The sequence below is a fragment of the Maniola hyperantus genome, chromosome 5 (genome assembly GCF_902806685.2).
Source record: "Maniola hyperantus chromosome 5, iAphHyp1.2, whole genome shotgun sequence".
Classification (NCBI taxonomy): Eukaryota; Metazoa; Arthropoda; class Insecta; order Lepidoptera; family Nymphalidae; genus Maniola; species Maniola hyperantus.
This window is the reverse complement of record NC_048540.1, coordinates 15,039,544-15,059,827: the sequence shown is the minus strand read 5'-3', so window position 1 is coordinate 15,059,827 and position 20,284 is coordinate 15,039,544. Positions and strand designations below refer to the sequence as shown.

Sequence of the window (20,284 nt, the reverse complement as noted above, 5' to 3'; positions counted from 1 at the left end):
GGTTATATGAAAATCCTATGTTTTTGAAGTTAGAGATTGGCATTTAGGTATTCTGGCTTCCGTGCCTTAAGGTGAGACTGAGTGAGCAGGTAAGTGAGGCCTTTTGCAGCGGGAAAATTTCAGATCTCATGAGAAACCAGTACGCGGACGAAGTCGCGGGCATCTGCTAGTATTATATAAAAGGAAATGGTGATAGACTGACTGACTGATCTATCAACGCACAGCTCAAACTACTGGACGGATTGGGCTGAAATTTGACGACGGCCGATTCTTGGCAACTATTATTATTTCTAGGTTACATTATTCTAGATTCTTGGTTAATTATTATTACCGCCATCTATTAATGACTCGAGGAACTATGGTAAAAACACGTAAGTAGGCAGTACTGGAAGTGGTGAGTTTTAGAAAGCCTCAAGCATTTTACGATGAAATGTAACTAGATGGAGCAATCTGTCCTGTGATATGTTATAACTTATATTGCAGTGAGGTACAGACCTATCAAAGTACTCTGAGGAGGTATCATACGTCATTAATTGCGTGCGGTATTTGCATACTTTTGTAACATCGTAGCCAGGTTCCTCGATGAAATGATGACATACATAGCCACATACGGAACCCTAAAAATTTGCAAAATACATATTTTATAAGGTGAATAAAAGGTGAATTGACTGAATTTAAATAAATAAACCGAAATTATAAGTACGTACCTAGTCTACTGATTTATATAAATATTACTTATGTAGGTACGGTGTGAGTATTAGCGGGAAACTCAAAGCCCTTTTGATAGAAAAAAAAATTACTATGGAAAATAATTTCTTCAATACGCAAAACCTTTAAACCACTCTTAACTATTCACTAAACTAACGATTTGTGGTTAGATTCTTGATGGTTATCTAGTTCTACGTAGTAACAATATTGTAATGCCAGTGATTTTATAATCACTCATAATTTGTTGCTAATCGATTCATATAAACCGTATAATTATGATATATTTAGCATATTTTAATCCATGATATAAAATATAGCCATGACGTAATGAGTACTACTTTGCCAACCCATTTATCAGAATTCGTAACAGTCATCAGCATCATCATGATCAACCCATCGCCGGTCCACTACTAAGCACAAGTCTCTTCTCAGACTGAGAAGGATTTAAGCCATATTCCGCTACGCTGGTCCATTGCGGATTGGCAGACTTCAAACTCCTTTGAGAAAATTATGCAAAACTCTGAGGCAGATTACCTCATGATGTTTTCCTTCATTGTTAAAGCAAACTATAGGTATTAAATAATAAATTAATTAATTAATTGCTTAAAGTCCTATTAAAAAAACCAGCTAAGTGTGAGTCAGACTCGCTCACCGATGATTCCGTATGACAGTCGTAGGTATTTTTTCGACATTTTGCACGATAAATCAAAAACTATTACGACAATGCTTAACGTAAATCTTTCTGTATTCGCTTGCATTATGGCCAAACACCGAATTTCATTGATTATTAAAATATGTTACTTATTAATAATTTATAATATTATAGGTACTTTAAAAATGATTTACTTTTTAGTTGCAGTCTAGAAGGAACGGTGCCAAAACCTAACATGGAGCCACTGACACTAGATTTAAATAGGACAAGTTTTCAATGGAATACAAAAGATGAAGGTACTTATGTTACTATAATTATTATTAGTTACTAGCAAAACTATCAGCAGACGCAAGACGAGCTATCAGAACGGCATGCGAGCTAAAGCACAGAATATATAATAGTACTAGCTGATCCCCGCGGCTTCGCCCGCGTAGATTTAGGTTTTTAAAGATCCCGTATAGCCTATGTCTCTCAGGAATAATGTAGCTTTCTACTGGTGAAAGAATTTTTAAAATCGGTTCAGTAGTTCCAAAGATTACCCCCTACAAACAAACTTAACGACAATTACCTCTTTATAATATAATAGTATTATAAAAAAAAAAAAAAGTATAGATATAGATTGGTTATGCAAGGCTCTAAAGTTGTAATTTATTTTATTTTATTTTTATTCAGATACAAGTTAGCCCTTGACTGCAATTTCACCTGGTGGTAAGTGACGATGCTGTCTAAGATGGAAGCGGGCTAACCTGGAAGGGGTATGACAGTTTGTAATAAACCCATGTCCCCTTTGGTTTCTACACGGCATCGTACCTGAACGCTAAATCGCTTAAACCTAAAAAAGTTTTTTATAGAATAGAATAGAATGTTTTTTTATTCATGTAAACTTTTTAAAAGTGCTTATGAGTCAGGTAGTTTTAATTTACCACTGGTTCGGAATGCCGTTCCTACCGAGAAGAACCAGCAAGAAACTCGGCGGTTGCTCTTTTTAATTTTTCAATTTACAATGTTATTATACCGTATTATACAAGCCATTGCAGCCCCGTGCATTGCTGGAGCGAGTCAAATCCAAGCTTTTTTATCGTTTACATATTCTGCGACTGTATAATATGCTTTTTTTAGGAGCATACTTTTAACACATTTTTTAAATTTGTGTAAAGGCAAGTCTAAAATTGCTTGTGGAATTTTATTATAAAATATTACACTCATTCCCACAAATGACTTTCGCACCTTCCAGAGGCGGAGCGCAGGAGTAGCTAGCTTATTTTTGTTTCTAGTTTGCCTATCATGGAGATCACTGATTTTTTTGTAACTGTGAATGTTTTTTGTAATTTTTTATAATTTGTGTACCATTAATTCCATTGAACCATCGACTCACAATGTTAGACACCTTTCTAAAGTTACCCGTAGCTACTGTACCAACTCAGTTGGTGATTCTTTTTGCCCCCCGCACTATTTATTTTTCATTAAAATCTGGTAGCACTGGAAACGTCAAAAATGTTGTTTAATTAAAAATTTGACATGGTATAGGCCTTAGATGAATGATTACCTGGATGGATACTAAGCTCAAAGAATTTCTAAGTACTACTTCGTGTCACTATTTTCACCGATAGAGCGACGTTGCCAGACTTTTATGAGCTATCGCTTTTACACGAATGGAGGTTCCCTGAAAAAGACGGAGATAACAATACCTCTTTGACACATAGATGTACAAGAGCGGCAACACGTTATGGTTACCTCTATGTATACTATCTCTATGGTATAGGCCTTGGATGAATGATTACCTCTCTATGGTATAGGCTATCACGGCAATTTCTGTAAGTACCTACCTACATCTAAAATCTAAAAAACTTTTCAGTGCCGAATATCCATGACTGGTTCCTGATGAGTTCGCCAATGCCCGTAGCCGGAATCATGATCTCATATTGGTTGTTTGTACTGAAACTGGGCCCAATGTACATGAAGAGTCGGGACCCTGTTCAAGTCACGAAATACCTGGTTGTATACAACATCTTCCAGGTTTTCGTGTCTTTTTATATAGCTATTGCTGTAAGTATGGGCTTTTATGGTTTATTTAATCGACTTTACGTGCCGAAAAACTTTTCAACCTGGTTCCTCCTTCACCTTTCTGCTAGCGTACCGCAAGGCATCGCCAAGTTCTGCACCAGTACGTAGTCGAAATTCCCCGGACACGTAAGAAGCGATCTGCCTCCTCATTTCTAATCGAAATATATAAAACGAAAAGGTGACTGACTGACTGACTGATCTATCAACACACAGCTCAAACTACTGGACGGATCAGGCTGAAATTTGGCATGCAGATAGCTATTATGACGTAGGCATCCGCTAAGAATGGATTTTTGAAAAGTCAACTCCTAAGGGGGTAAAATAGGGGTTTGAAATTTAAGCATAAGCTAGTTCAATATAATAAAAGAGTGAATAGGCATCTTCTAGGCAAGCGCGCTCCATCTTAGGCCGCATCATCACTTGCCGCCCAGGGATGATTGCAGCCAAGCGCTAGTCTATAAATTAAAAAAAAAAAAAACTTTAAAAGAAGAAATAAGACGAAAGTATGAGTAAGACGAAAACATGTCTAATGTTTATGTCCCGCCTCACCCAGTACTCGTTGAGAGCTCTGCACTCGAAATTGTAGACGATAATATTATATGTATACCTAGGACACACAATCCAGTTGCGTAGGTCCAATTTCGAGAAAGAGGTCAGCCGTCGAATCTAACTCAGTTGGGCAGCGTTCAGGAAGCTTCGAGATGTCTTCTTGTCCAAAATTCCTCAGTGCTTGAAGACCAAAGTTTTCGAACAGTGCGTGTTGCCACTTGCCAGTGATGACATATGGATCCGAGATAATATGGTCGCTAACTATGGGCCTCATAAGAAAGCTCAGAGTCACTCAGCGGGCGATGGAGAGAGCTATGCTTGGAGTTTCTCTACATGATCAAATCAGAAATGAGGAGATCCGTAGGAGAACTATAGTAACCGACATAGCTCAACGAGTTGCGAAGCTGAAGTGGCAATGGGCAGGGCACATGGTTCGTAAAACCGATAGACGTTGGGGTCTCTGGGATGGGTGCTGGAGTGGAGACCTCGCACCGGAAGACGCAGCGTTGGAAGACCCCCTCTAGGTGGACGGATGACATCAGCGAGTCGCAGGGAGCCGCTGGAGTCAGGCGTCGCAAGACCGTGGCGTGTGGAAGTCCCTACAAGAGACCTATGTCCAGCTGTGGACACTGGACGTCTATCGGTTGATAATGATGATGATGAAAAGAAAAAGTTCTTTACTTGGCACCAAGGTTAACAGGCACCGTCTAGGCAGGCGCGCTCCACCTTGGCCTGCATCAGTATTCAGTATTCAATACTTGAACTTGGTATAATTGCAGTCAAGTGCAAGCCTATAAGGGTAAAAAAAACTTATAACTGCAGCGGGTTTTTTTTCAGTCTCATCAGATTCCTTTATCTGTATGTCTTAGATATTTCATTTTATTTTCAGGCAGTAAATTGTATGCGAACGTATGGTGTTTTTCCTTCAATATGTCCTGGAGATCCAGTAGAAAGAAAATCATTGGTAAGAACTTTTATAACATAATATTTTATGATTTATGTGGCACATAAAAATGTGGCATGGTGGCAAAACAGGCATGTGTATTTATAAATCATCTCAGTGGGTGCTAACCATTTTGAGGCACCAACCAATCATAAATGAAAGTATGTTTTCTAATTGAATTTCAAATGTTAAATAACATTTAATCCTTTTCAAATAAAACGATTTCGAATGTTTTTGAAACATGTCTGTGATTGGTTGGTGAATCAAAATGGTTAACGCGCTGGGATATTTTGGTCTCTATCATTTGTTTGGGATTGCGTAACAGAGGGAACGCTATACTAACTTCTTCCCGCGGATAGACTTATAATTTATGTTTCAGTTAGTAAGAAGTTGTCATACGTTCCTGCTGGCAAAGATCACGGAACTACTAGACACAATCTTCTTCGTATTGAAGAAAAATGGCCGCCAAGTGACATTCCTGCATGTGTACCACCATTCGATGGTCGTGATAGTTACATGGATAGCCCTAAAGATGGATTCAGTCTATCCCAGTGCGACTTTCATAGGTGGAATCAATGCCCTCGTTCATGCTGTCATGTACACATATTATGGTCTGTCGGCCTTCCCTAGCATGGCGAAATATTTATGGTGGAAAAAGTATATCACCACGCTTCAACTAGTAAGTGATTTAAGACTTCATTAGTTCTACCATTTTCACGATTTTTAGGGTTCCGTACCATAAAAGGAAAAAGGAGCTGTCTGTCTGTCTGTTCATCTGTCGTGTCTATCAAGAAAACCTGTAAGGTACTCGTACTGGACATTGACCTAGAATCATGAAATTTGGCAGGTAGGTAGGTCTCATAGCACAAGTAAAGGAAAAAATCCTAAAACCACGAATTTCTGATTACATCACAAAAAAATAAAAATGTGCTCATGAACAAATAATTAGTTTTTCAATTTTCAAAGTAAGAAAACTATACCAAGTGGGGTATTATATGAAAGGGCTTTACCTGTACATTCTTAACCAGATTTACATTTTATGCACAATAGTTTTTGATTTATCGTGGAAAATGACGAAAAAATATTACGACTGTAGTAGGTACGGAACCCTCGGTGCTCGAGTCTGACTCGCACTTGGCCGGTTTTGTTGTAAACGTTTGTATTAGATTCAAGGCATAGATACTTGCTATAAGTACCGCAAATTGCTAATGCGCATGGCCGCTATTTTAGTGACGTCAGCACTAGACTGAAGTTTCGAGCTGATGGTATATTTTTATTTCGGCTGACGTCACAATGACGTCATTTCGATGTTAATGAAACATGGTTCCAGCGTAATAGCAATTTGCGGGACTTAGACACTTCCAGCTGACGCCCGCGACTTTCATCCGCATGGATTTAGGTTGTTAACAATCCCGTGGGAACTCTTTGGTTTTCTGGAATAAAAAGTAGCCTATGTCACTCTCCAGGTCTTTGACTATACCCATGCAAAAAATCAGGTCAATCCGTTGCTCCGTTGCGACGTGATTGAAGGACAAACCAACAAACCAACAAACAAACACACTTTTGCATTTATAATAAGGGTACTGATTTATAATAAGGGTACGGATTTATAATAAGGGTACTGATTTATAATAAGGGTACTGATTTATAATAAGGGTACTGATGTATAATAAGGGTAAAAGTAAAGTAAAAGTAAAATATGCTTTATTGTACACCAAAACAAAAACAATAGACATATAACAAATACAGCATGTACAATAGGCGGCCTTATCGTTAAAATAGCGATCTCTTCCAGGCAACCTTAGGGTAGAGGATATTATAAAAATTAAAGAAAGCGGAAGGGGTGTACTAATTAAATAAAGTAAATACACATAATATACGTATGTATATATATATATATAAATGAAAATACAACAGTAAATAAGAGAGGAATAGACGACAGATAAGTGGAATAAAAGTAAGGGTACTGATGTATAATAAGGGTACTGATGTATAATAAGGATACTGATACAGCGTACCATTTATGCTTAATCTTGTTTCAGGCACAATTTTTTACAATTATGGCACACCACTACGTGTCCTTCAGAATGGCAAAATGTGACAAAATAGATATTTTCTTTTTGGCGACGATATTCCATTTGTTCCTTTTTGTGTATCTATTCTTAGACTTTTACATAAAAACTTACATGAAGAATATAAACAAGAAGACTGATCCAGGAAATAGTTCTAAGTGTAATGGTAAAAATAAAATAAAGCATAACTAAATTGCAGCTGTAGTTTTCTTTATAAGTTCACTAGCTGATGCCCGTGATTTCGTCCGCGTGGATTTAGGTTGTTAACAATCCCGTGGGAACTCTTTGGTTTTCCGGAATAAAAAGTAGCCTATGTCACTCTCCAGGTCTTTGATTATACGCATGCAAAATAATCAGGTCAATCCGTTGCTCCGTTGCGACGTGATTGAAGGACAAACCAACAAACAAACACACTTTTGCATTTATAATAAGGGTACTGATTTATAATAAGGGTACTGATTTATAATAAGGGTACTGATTTATAATAAGGGTACTGATGTATAATAAGGGTACTGATGTATAATAAGGGTACTGATGTATAATAAGGGTACTGATGTATAATAAGGGTACTGATACAGCGTACCATTTATGCTTAATCTTGGTTTCAGGCACAATTTTTTACAATTATGGCACACCACTACGTGTCCTTCAGAATGGCAAAATGTGACAAAATAGATATTTTCTTTTTGGCGACGATATTCCATTTGTTCCTTTTCGTGTATCTATTCTTAGACTTTTACATAAAAACTTACATGAAGAATATAAACAAGAAGACTGATCCAGGAAATAGTTCTAAGTGTAATGGTAAAAATAAAATAAAGCATAACTGAATTGCAGCTGTAGTTTTCTTTATAAGTTCACTAGCTGATGCCCGTGATTTCGTCCGCGTGGATTTAGGTTTTTAAAAACACCGTGGGAACTCTTTGATTTTCCGGGATAAAAAGTAGCCTATATTACTCTCCAAGTCTTTATCTTTACCCATGCAAAAAATCACGTCGATCCTTTGCTCCGTTACGACGTGATTGAAGGACAAACCAACAAACCATCAAACAAACACACATTCACATTTATAATATGGGTAACTACTGATATTGTGGCGGTCGCCACAATAGAAGCTAGATGGCGCTGTTCAATCGATGACATAATCCCGAACAAATGTACCGCCGACAGTACTCGCACTAACAGAGTGTTCTGCAATCTGTATATATAGAAGTTTCAAGATACAACCGTCGGCCCAGCTGGCGCTACCTAGCTCAACCAACCGCTCGGTGGGAGATTTCCCCTTTGGTACGGTCGAGCCTGCACACCGCTCCCGTACAATATGACATCGGTACTAATTTATAAAGTACTAGACTAGAGATGCCCGTGACTTCGTCCTTGTGGATTTAGGTTTTTTAAAAATCCCGTGGGAACTCTTTGATTTTCCGAGATAAAAAGTAGCTTACGTCCTTCCCCGGTATGCAAGCTATATCTGTACCAAATTTCGTCAAAATCGTTTGAACTGATGGGCCGTGAAAGGCTAGCAGACAGACAGAGAGACACACTTTCGCATTTGTAATATTATAGTATGGATAGTATGGATTTTTAATTAAGCAAAACGCTAAAAAGGCTAAGACACTTATGCCACAAGACCACAGAATATATAATAAGTCCCATTTCGCCATTTCAGTGACGTCAGCACTAGAATGAAGTTTCGAGCTGATGGTATATTTTTACTTAAATATAGTCAAATAACGTCATTTCGATGTTAATGAGACATGGTTCCAGCGCAATAGCAATTTGCGGGACTTATTTGTACCTACATTAGTCCCATTGTTGCTCATTGGCAAGTATCCTACAGGATTTAAAGCTAGGTTTTGATAATAACGGTGTAGGTGGGTTCTATGCTGCCACGCAATTGGTTCGTTAATCAGGAACAGTATCAATGTGCAGATATACATCCTCTCGTTTGTCGTTCAGCGTGCTTAGTATTTAGAATAATTAAAAAAAAACTTAAAGTTCCATTTAATAACATACCTAAATAGGTAGGTAATCGTAAAATCACAATCTTTGTATATCGGTACTAGGTACAGTTCTTGCAATTCACGAAGGCGAGTGAACTTTACTAGTGGTTTGGTTACGTCGTATACACGGACATTGCGTAAGTGTGCGTGCATGTCGGACCAATCAGTCGCGAGCAAGCGCTCGCAAACGCACGCATTTAGTGTCGGTACTTTACTTATAGGTACCGATACGACTTAAACACAAGCATGAACCACCCGCCCTCGTGAAATGCAAGAACCATAATAAGGAGTTAGTTTAATTTCGCATATTTTTCATGGTTTTGTACATCGTTATTATTTTTGCACTTCGCTTGTTTTCCTTTTGCTTTTATGTAACAAGTAACGTAGAAACTCCCGAATAGATATAAGAATAAGAACACATTTAGGACTATAGTAATCAGAAGAGTGTTGGAGGGCGGACAACCGGAGTACTTCAAGTTTGCTAATGCGTGCACCAGAATTAACACGAATTGGGTCTGAAAACAGAAATAAAGATATGTAAGTACCTGTTGCTTTGTAGGGTTCCGTAGTAAACAAGGAACCCTTATAGTTTCGCCAAGTCCGTCCGTCCGTCCGTCTTCGGTTAATCTCAGAGACTATTAGCACTTAGTGCTAGAAATCTGTTTGGCATGGGTATACGTATTAATCACGCCGACAAAGTGGTGAAATAAAATTGTGATGAATATTTTTTTTTAGGGCAGCTCCCTTACATGTAAAGTGGGGATGATTTTTTTTTCTCGTCTACCCCATAGCGTGGGGTATCGTTGAATAGTCTTCTTTTTTAAAACAAGAGTGAATTGACACCTTCTAGGCCACATCATCACTTCCCATTAGGTGTGATCGTGGTCAAGCGTGCGCATGTAATGAATAAAAAAAAATTTACAAAAAGTGTTTGTGTATCGAAGTCGGTTTTTATTTTTTTTGTAAAAAAAATTTATTTCACAATTTTTAGTGGCCCCATGGTATTAAAATATGCTATGCCTGGTTAAAAATCTACTGTTTACTAAGCTATTACACTGATCGCGAGCAATAATTTACTCTTATCCGTTGAGGAGTTCCATTATAATATATCTTCGAAGATGTTCATCAGATCTTCACCAAATTTAAATGGGACCAACATTGAAGTATACCTTTCAAACAAAAAAGAATTTTCAAAATCGGTCCAGGCGTCTTCGAGTAATCGGGGAACATACATATAAAATAAAAAAAGATTCCGACGAATTGAGAACCTCCTCCGTTTTTTGAAGTCGGTTAAAAAAAAGCTGAGGCTTGAATAGGGTCTTTTGTGTACGATACGGAACTCTGAAAAACTAAATTTCTTACCAATTGCATCCTTGTGATATATTTCTTCCACCACAGATACTTCTCCATTTCGGGGAACGCCGACAACCCATAGTAAGCATACATGATCACGTGCACATACGAGTTTATGGTGCCTAGGAACACTAGACTGTACGATGGTTCGTATTTCAGTGTCAGCCAGGAAGTCCAAAGCATTAAAGTATGGTGGTATACATGGAGGAAAGTGACCTGGTTGTCTTTCTTGCGGAGGACGAAAAACATTGTGTCCATTAACTCTGTGAATTTGGCGATAAAGTATAAGTAGGTGCTTGATGTGATCTGAAATAGAAAAGAGACTAAATAAGTAGAAATCTCGAGAACAGCTGAACCGATTTCGCTTATTCTTTTTCATAATATGTAGTATATTATAGAGATATGTATATAGGTATATATATTTGTATATATTTGTGTATTATTAGAATATGATTAGAATGTACTGTGTATGTAGTCTAATTTATAATAATACCTAGGGCCATTTTCGGCTGCCGCACCAACCTGTGCTTTCGTGATTCCTTTCGTCAAAGGTTGCCTGGAAGAGATCGCTTTAGCGATAAGGCCGCCTTTGCAAGCTAAATCTATTAGATTAAGATCCTGTATTGTGTTTTTTCAATGTTTACTTTGTGTTGTGTGCAATAAAGTGTAAATAAAATATAAAATAAAAATAATATTCCTTGAAGTACAAGGATGGTTCTTACAAAGAGAAAAGTTTTAAAAAAATCCTGAAAAAAAATCGACTGTTAGGCGGTACGAAGTTCGCCGGGGCATCTAGTAAATGAATAGAAATAGTGAAATTTCATACAAATGAAACTTTTATATTTTACTAGCTGATGCCCGCGACTTCATACGTGTGGATTTAGGTTTTTAAAATCCCGTTTGAACTCTTTGATTTTCCGGGATAAAAAGTAGCCTTTGTCACTCTCCAGGTCTTAAACTATCCCTATGCTAAAAATCATGTCGATCCGTTGCTCTGTTGCGACGTGATTGAAGGACGTCACTGAAGAGTGACACAGGAAGATTTTAGATTTTTATCCCGGAAAATCAAAGAGTTTCCTCGGGATTTTCAAAAATCTAAATCCACGCGTACGTCGCGGGCATCAGCTTGTACGAAATAATGCGAAAATATTATACACACTGTAACGAAGCGTTACATGAATTTATTATTTATATTATTTTTTTATCTTATCTATTATTATAAATCTTATTTTTAAACGTAATTAAGTATAGTTTTAATTAATTTGCATTTTTATTAAATTTAGGCGTTGCGAATAGCAACACCCATTTCCAAACGCAATCTTTGCTGTTGCTTGTTTTATACTTCAGGTCGAATAGAACGGCTTGAAGTTGGTTTGATTGACAGACCGCGATTATGCACCCGGCGCATCTTGACGCTGGGTGTGTAAGTTTTTTTGTTGCGTCCACCTTTTCTATGGTGGACGCGACGCCTTTAAAATGTGCGTTATTGAAATGTTCCCTTAAATTAATTATATTATGCAGTGCTCAGCACCGTCGGGTACCCACGGCAACATCTGCTGACATCGAACTCCCGGCCTCACACCATCTACGAGGCCGTCAACACGAGGGGAGTAGGTACACATTACTGCCGCTAGGGCAAAGGCCGAAATCAACGTAACACCACGACCCTACAAATTTTGTGTGCCGACCTATGAGCTAAGCCGCGGTAGTTTTTTTGTACCAACATTTTTATATTATTAAATCCTACCTACCGTGTGCTATTTACGCAGTTTCATTTCTATCATTTCATTCTTTTTTAACACCCGGTACAACACATGCAGACATTAATTGTGAAATCGGTTAAAAGAAGTTCTTTATACTCACCAAATAGCGACTCTCTTTTGTTTCCATAAGGCATGATGGACATAGTAATCCGTTTGTCCAAATAATACTGGTACCCTGAAAACAAAATATTAGAGAGTTCAATGAGAAATACTAAAAAGCATGTTTCCATGTAATACCTACCTATATCTACTTTTTTTTCTATTGACTAATTGACTAATATTCCCCTTTCCCCTTAGTGGATACGACAATAGTGCAACGGGTGGGGTTTGAATCGGCGACCTTTCAGAAGGCAGTCCGCTCCTTAACCGTTGCATTCGCACCTGCTGGTAAGTGATGATGAAGAAACAAAAAAAAAAAATGATGCAGTCTAAGATGAAAGCGGGCTAACCTGGAAGGGGTATAACAGTTTTTAATAAACCCATGCCCCATTGGTTTCTACACGGCATCGTACCGGAACGCTAAATCGCTTGGCGGCATTGCTTTGCCGGTAGTGTGGTAACTAACCACGGCCGAAGCCTCCCACCAGACCAGACCAGAGAAATTATAAAATTCCATACCCCTTCCAGCCATACCCCATACCCCTTCCAGGTTAGCCCGCTATCATCTTAGACTGCATCATCACTTACCACCAGGTGAGATTGCAGTCAAGGGCTAACTTGTATCTGAATAAAATAAAATAAAAATCCAAACCCCTGCCAGGAATCGAACCCGGGACCTCCCACTGATAAGACCACAGTGCTTACCACTGCGCCACGGCCGCAGCGCATGGAAAACGCATCGTATGGCCTCAGTCTTATGTGTGAATTAGCTACGGATGCGGATTCATCAGACCCAATTACAATCCTCTGAAGTCCTAACCTCTCTTGAGTAAAGTAGCAAATACCTACATAGCAAGTGGAAGAATAAGCATTTAATAGTCGGTTGAGTCTCGCGTCAGAACGAGACTAGTTTTAAAAACCATCAACCACCCGTATTTATACAATCGACACAAGATGTAGACACAACAGATCACGTGACGTCCGTTTCAAAGGCGGCAAATTACTTATTACAAGCGCGATAACACTAGTTTGTGTTAGGTACTTAAAATGTGTGTAATACTTACAACAATGGCCAAGTACAGGGAGTACAGCACTTGTAATACGTTGTATAGAATAAGTACGTTGGTAACTTTAAACGCATTTCGATGTTTCATGTAAGCAGGACCCACTTTAAGCACAAACAGCAAGTAAAAGGACGTGATGAAGAATAATTGGAAGGGAGTACTCATAAGAAACCAACCGTCGACAAAGTCCACTGAAACCAAGATAACATTCGAAAATTAAACCATGAAATAGTATAGAATAGAGTGGAGTGGTGTGGAGTGGGGTGGAGTGGGGTGGAGTGGAGTAGAGTAGTGTGGAGTGGAGTGGAATAGAGTAGATTGGAGAGGAGTGGAGTGGAGTGGAGTGGAGTGGAGTGGAGTGGAGTGGAGTGGAGTGGGGTAGAGTGGAGTTGAGTGAAGTAGAGTTTACTTGTGCTATAAGACTATACTTACCAAATTTCATGATTCTAGGTCAACGGGAAGTACCCTATAAGTTTTCTTGACAGACTACACGACGGCCTGTCTGTCTGTTTATATGCAAATTGCAATAAATGAATAAATCAAAAATCAATCAAATCAAATCCGTCGCGACGGACAGACAGGCAGCAAAGTGATCCTATAAGGGCTCCTTTTTGCCTTTTGAGGTACGGAACCCTAAAAAACCTAAATCTACGTGGACGAAACTGGAAAAGGACATAGACTACTTTTCTACTACTACCGGGAAAATCAAAGTTTTCCCACGAGATTTTAAAAAAACTAAATCCATCCTATACCTAAATCGCGGACGTATCATAAAATTGACGTATCATAAAATTATTATCGTCGGTAAAGTTCTTCAGTACTACTTAGTTACTTTAACTTAGGTATTGAATAACTTCAAGGACGGAAGTGAACCTTTGATTAGTTTATGTTTTTTAAACACAAACATACTAAGTAAACGTTATTTTTCAAAAGTAGGGATTTGCGAAATTTGATTAAAAATATTTACATACAATCAATTTGATTAGTGTCAATGTCTTGAATAAATTACTTATATATATTTTTTTACTCGTGGATATGCCTAGTCGTAGAATTTTGTAATCATTTTCATCATCACCAACTCTTTGTCGGCCCACTACTGAGGACGAGTCTGCTCTCACAATGAGAACGGTCATAGGCCCAGCCCATAGTGCCCATAGCCACGCTGGCGAAGTGCGGATTGGCAAACTTCACACACCTTTTTTAGGGTTCCGTACCTCAAAAGGAAAAACGGAACCCTTATAGGATCACTTTGTTGTCTGTCTGTCTGTTTGTATGTCTGTCTGTCTGTCTGTCCGTCAAGAAACCTACAGGGTACTTCCCGTAGAATCATGAAAATTTGCAGGTAGGTAGATCTTATAGCTGATATTTGGGGAAAAATCTGAAACACGGTTTTCATTCAATTTAGGGTTAGATCGAACAAAAAAAATTAAATTGTGGTCATGAACTAATAATTAGTATTTTCAACTTTCAATGTAAGAAAACTTATAACAAGCGGGATATTATATGAAAGGTCTTCACCTGTACATTCTAAAACAGATTTTTATTTATTTTTATGCATCATAGTTTTTGAATTACCGTGCAAAATGTCGAAAAAATACGACCGTAGTACGGAACCCTCATTGCGCGAGCCTGACTCGCACTTGGCCGGTTTTTATTTTTTTAAAGAATATTAGCCAAGTTTATCATGCTGACTAATATTCCCCTTTCCCCTCCAATTAAGCGTTAAGCTTGTGCTAGGAGTAGGTACGACAATAGTGCAACGGGTGGGGTTTGAACCGGCGACCTTTCGGTTTTCAGTCCGCTCCTTTAACCGTTGAGCTATCGAGGCTCTTTGAAAAAAGTATGGAAAACTCTCAGACATACAGATTTCCTTCACCGATAAAGCAAGTCGCATTCACATAACTTTGAAAATTTAGAGATGCGTGCCCGGACACGAAATTGTACAAATGTATTGTTAAATTTTCCATGAACAAGTAAGTGTGCAAATTAATTTTTCATGGATTTTTTTAACGAGTGAAGTATTTATAAATTTTAGACTAGCTGATGCCCGCTTCTTAGTCCGCGTGGAATTAGGTTCTTTAAAAAATTCGGTGGGAACTTTTTGATTTTCCGGGATAAAAAGAAGCCTATGCCACTTTCCAGGTCTTTAAGATCTATACCTATGAAAAATCACGTCAATCCTTTGCACCGTTGCGACGTGATTGAAGGACAATCCAATAAATCAACAAACAAACACACTTTCGCATGATAAGGGTACTGATGAATATCTTCGAAAAATCATAACGAATATTGCATTTTAGTCTTAAAATGGCACCGATTCCTTTGTCTTACTCTAAACTAAATTTAGAGTATCTGCATCCTTTTCTTTTTAACAATGCTAAAAAAGGAACGGAACGTGACTTTTAGTGCACAATACAAATTTAAACAGTAGGTTCGCGAGTGCGTGCTAAAATCACGGGTTTTACCATCTAAAAATTAAACATAGTAATGTCAAACTGCTTCTGTCCTTTTCATATTACAATAGTAAGAAGAGGGTGCGAGTACTCTAAAATTAGGTTGTGCTTAGAATTGGTCTAAAAAAGTTAATTAGAAAAAAAATTACCTTTTCCTTTGAAATTCCATATTTTTTCCGACAACGTAGCATTGTTAGCAACTGAACTCACATCCATTTTCTTTGAAAAACACTATTTTGTTTAGATTTTTTATTTATCACTTATTATCATTAAATGTTTACTTTTTATTTTAATATAATAAAATAATAACTGTTAAGTAATTTATATTCAAGTAATTAGGTTACTAGTTGATTGGTGGTGTTCGTATCGTCACATTGACAATGCAACTGTATATTTTAATTAACAATGAAAAATCCACTGTATAATTAAGCCACTTTAAATTTCGCAAGTAAGGGATTGTATTGTAATGAATAATCATTGTATTGCTATATATAAGGAAAAGTAACTCCGTAGATTTTTTTTTTAATTTAAGTCAGATAGGTCAGCCATTTAAAGATGAACTTGAATTTACTTTGTTACTATTAATTCCAACAGTGACGTCGTCATCGTCAACCGATAGACGTCCACTGCTGGACATAGGTATGTAGTACGGATTCTCACACGCTGTGGTCCTATACCGAGGACCCTCCCGCTCCCTGCGACTCGTTTGATGTCGTCTATCCACCGCCGGGGTCTGCAAACGCCGCGCTTTCCAGCCCGAGATCGCCTTTTCAGCACATTGGGACCCCAACATAATAATATATCGGTTCTTAGAACTATGTGCCTCGCCCCTTACTCTAATTTTTCTACTGATTTGATCACGTGTAGAAAAACTCTGAGCATACATATCTATCTCCATCGCCCGCTAAGTGCTCTGAGTTTTCTTATGAGGCCCATAGTTAGGGACCATGTCGCGGATCCATATGTTATCACTGGTAACACGCACTTCCCGAAGACTGGTCTTCAAGCACTGAGGAATATTGGGCAAGAAGATATCTCGAAGCTTCTCGAACAATGTCAAGCCGAGTTGGTTTCAGCAGCTAGCCTACTGAGTGACTCTGAGCTCTCAAGATGCGGTCCAACAGTGTATTTTAATTATTGATGAGGTAATTTTAAATCCAAACTAAGTACCTAATGAAATGAGGAGATTCGTAGAACTAGAATAATCGACATAGCTCAACGGGTTGCGATGCTGAAGTGGCAATGGGAAGGGCACATAGTTAGTAAAACCGATAGACGTTGGGGTTCCAACGTGTTGGAATGGCGACCTCGCACCAGAAGACGCAGTGTTGGAAGACCCCCCACTAGGAGGACGGAAGACATCAGACGAGTCGCAGGGAGTCGCTGGATTCAGGCGGCGCAAGACCGTGGCGTGTGGAAGTCCCTACAAGAGACCTATGTCCAGCAGTGGACGTCTATCGGTTGATAATGATGATGATGAAGTACCTAATATTATAAATTGGAAAGTGTGTCTTTTCAAGGCCTACTGAACAAATCTTGATGACAGAAATAGATAGTAATCCGGGGACGCATATATTATTATGGTTTTTATCATTAAAAATACCTCATCACCAAAAAGTAGCCTATGTCCTTCCCCGGTGTGTAAGCTAACCAAATTTCGTTAAAATCGGTTAAATTATTGGGCCATGAAAAGCTAGTAGACAGACAGACAGATACACGTTCGCATTTATAAAATTAGTATGGAAGTATAAGTACATACCTAAGCTAATTGTTAAACATAAAGACAAATGACACAAGCAGGTAAGAATAGTTAATATTAATTTGATTAAACACACACACATTTATATGACTAAACACTTATCGTCTTGTATAGTCTGATTTTTAATTCCGTGGAATTCTGACGTTTCTTAATGTTAACAGAGGTAAAACAATTCCCACAAAGAAGAAAACTTTAAATATTATACATAGATATTTAAGTACATAAATCAATTGCCATTTGCCGCATGTATGTAAGATCATCACTTGAGAACAAATCAACCGATTTGGCCGATTTTTTGTTGTTTTCGTAAAGGACAAGGTTTTTGTGAAAGAATTTCTTAAAAAATCCTGAATCATAATCTAAGCGTGTACTTTTAGGCACATCAAGATGATTAAAATTAAAAGGAACTAAAAATAAACTTACAAATGTTCAACATATAAGTCAAGATTACATCCTCAAATCAACCGATCCCATTGCTGCCAGTGTCCACTTTCCACTGTTAAAGATTGCACCCTATTTTAGTGCGAAGTTATGTCTTAGGACTTTTTATATTGATAGGGATTTAATGTAATTTGGGGTAAAATCGAATTTCAGGTGGTGGTCATACTGTTTTTCATACAAATAACTCCCCTCACCCCTTATGTACAAAAATGACAACGTCAGAATTTTACCGAATTAAAAATGAGAGTATAGGTATAAACCGTCACTTGTTAATAAAAAAGTTTATTTTAAATTCACTATATAGGTACCTACACACTTTAGGACGATCACACCTGATGGTAAATGATGATGTTGCCTAAGATGGAACGCATTGTTTTAAAGATTCCCGGATTAAAATTGGTGAAAACACTGAAGTAAACACAAAATAACTCTAATAAGTGTAACAAGAATTTAAAAAAAAATCTGCAATAGATACAGTTTCTCAAAAAAGATTAACTATACACTACAAATAGGTATTTCTAATGCCAACCGATCGATTTAGCTGATAGTACCTAAGTAGTAACTGAGAAGATTTTTTCTAAGAGACCACTTTTATACAATCTCTAATGACTTCCGTAAAAGTATGTAATTTTATGAACCTTGTTGTATCTAAGAAAGGTCACTACTCACTAGTCACTAGTAGTGTTTATATCGTTATGTTGCATATCGTTTTTATACGTTCCGTAGTAAACAAGGAACCCTTATAGTTTCGCCATGTCCGTCCGTCTGTCCGTCTGTCCGTCCGTCAGTCCGTCCTCGGTTAATCTCAGAGACTAATTGTTAGAAATCTGTAATTTGGCATGGGTATAAACAGTGGCGTGCACAGGAGTTCAAGCCAGGGTATGCATTTAGGTATGAACTTATTTTACAGCAGGTTATAATGAAAAAATAAGCATTGATTTCTTACACTGAGGGTAAGCAGTGCATTTATGCATCTATGAGCTGCACGCCACTGGGTATAAATATTAGTCACGCCGACAAAGTGGTGAAATAAAATGTTGATAAATATTTTTTTAGGGTAGCTCCCCTACATGTAAAGTGGGGATGATTTTTTTTCTCGTCTACCCCATAGTGTAGGGTATCGTTGAATAGGTCTTTTAAAAATACTGTGGGTATGGAAACATCATTTTTCGATTTCTAGATCCGTTTGTAAAATATGATGTTTTAAAGTGCTAATTTTTATTAGAGTCAAGTGTCCCCCCCCCCCCCCCCCCCCCCCCCCCCCCTCTATCAGCCAAATGGTAGTATATAGGAACGTGAAAAAATTCACAGCAGTAGTATATTATATAATCCATTTTAAAGGAAAACTATCATGGCTAAGTAGGGTTCACCGGTTAAGGAGTTATATCTGTTTTTCGAGGATTGTGACTACGGAACCCTACACTGCGCGTGGTCCGCCACGCACTTGGCCGGTTTTTTTTTTATGATTCTTCTGAAATGATAGGGTTTCCGGTGCAGACATGCAGGTTTCCTCACGATGTTTTCCTTCACCGTTATAAAGCTAGTGATATTTAATTGTTTGAAAAACGCACATAACTCTGAAAAGTTAGTGGTGCGTGCCCGGGATCGAACCTCCGACCGCCCGAAAAGAAGGCGGACGTCCTAACCACTAGGATATTGCAGTGGCAGTGGACAGGCCATATTGTCTGTCGCAGAACCAATGGCCGCTGGTGCAGACGTGTTATATAGAGTGGACACCACGTACCAAAGCGCAGCATGAGCCCCAACCCGCTGGACTGACGACCTTAAGAAGATAGCGGGAAGTGGGTGGATGAAGAGGGCAGAGGGCTGTATGTGGTGGTGCGCTCTCTCTAAGGCCTAGGCAAACAGGCTGATCGATTGATTGTACAAACGCCTGGTAAAAATGTTATACTAAAACTTTATATACAATTTTTTTGATCTTGCTGTTAACTTATTTATTTTATTACTAGCGGCCGCCCCGGCTTCGCACTATTACCATCTTCGTAAGTTTCTCTAACTTTTTGAAAATGAAATATAGCCAATGTTACACAGGAATAATGTAGCTATCTACTGGTGAAAGAATTTTCAAAATCGGTTCAGTAGTTTCAGAGACTACCTCCTACAAACCAACTTACAAATTCATAATATCAGTATAGAGTTAAGGTGTAATTTTTACCCTGTTTGACTCAGTCATCATATTAATATCAATACGATTACTATTATGCTAAACTAACTTACTCTCACGACTTCGTCCGCGTGGACTACACAAATTTCGAACCCCTATTTTATCCCCTTAGGGGTTGAATTTTTAAAAGTCCTTTCTTAGCGGCTGTCTACGTCATAATAACTATCTGCTTGCCA

The 20,284-nt window shown here is 38.1% G+C and overlaps 2 protein-coding genes across 2 annotated transcripts; one reads left to right on the top strand and one right to left on the bottom strand.

The window, feature by feature from the left end:
• The first annotated feature begins 1,576 nt into the window (after window positions 1-1,576).
• On the top strand, window positions 1,577-7,180 carry LOC117982604 (very long chain fatty acid elongase 7-like). The gene is made up of 5 exons (XM_069498662.1): window positions 1,577-1,656; window positions 3,216-3,410; window positions 4,867-4,937; window positions 5,296-5,595; window positions 6,959-7,180. Exons 1-5 carry the CDS (start codon window positions 1,596-1,598, stop codon window positions 7,178-7,180), a joined length of 849 nt encoding a protein of 282 aa, XP_069354763.1. The 5' UTR covers window positions 1,577-1,595.
• On the bottom strand, window positions 6,604-16,205 carry LOC117982603 (very long chain fatty acid elongase 7-like). Its single transcript, XM_034968965.2, has 5 exons — window positions 15,873-16,205; window positions 13,271-13,461; window positions 12,208-12,282; window positions 10,354-10,650; window positions 6,604-9,506 (listed from the first exon to the last, which is right to left on the bottom strand). The coding sequence occupies exons 1-5, from the start codon at window positions 15,937-15,939 to the stop codon at window positions 9,282-9,284; spliced, it is 855 nt and encodes a 284-aa protein (XP_034824856.1). The 5' UTR covers window positions 15,940-16,205; the 3' UTR covers window positions 6,604-9,281.
• Window positions 16,206-20,284: the final 4,079 nt, after the last annotated feature.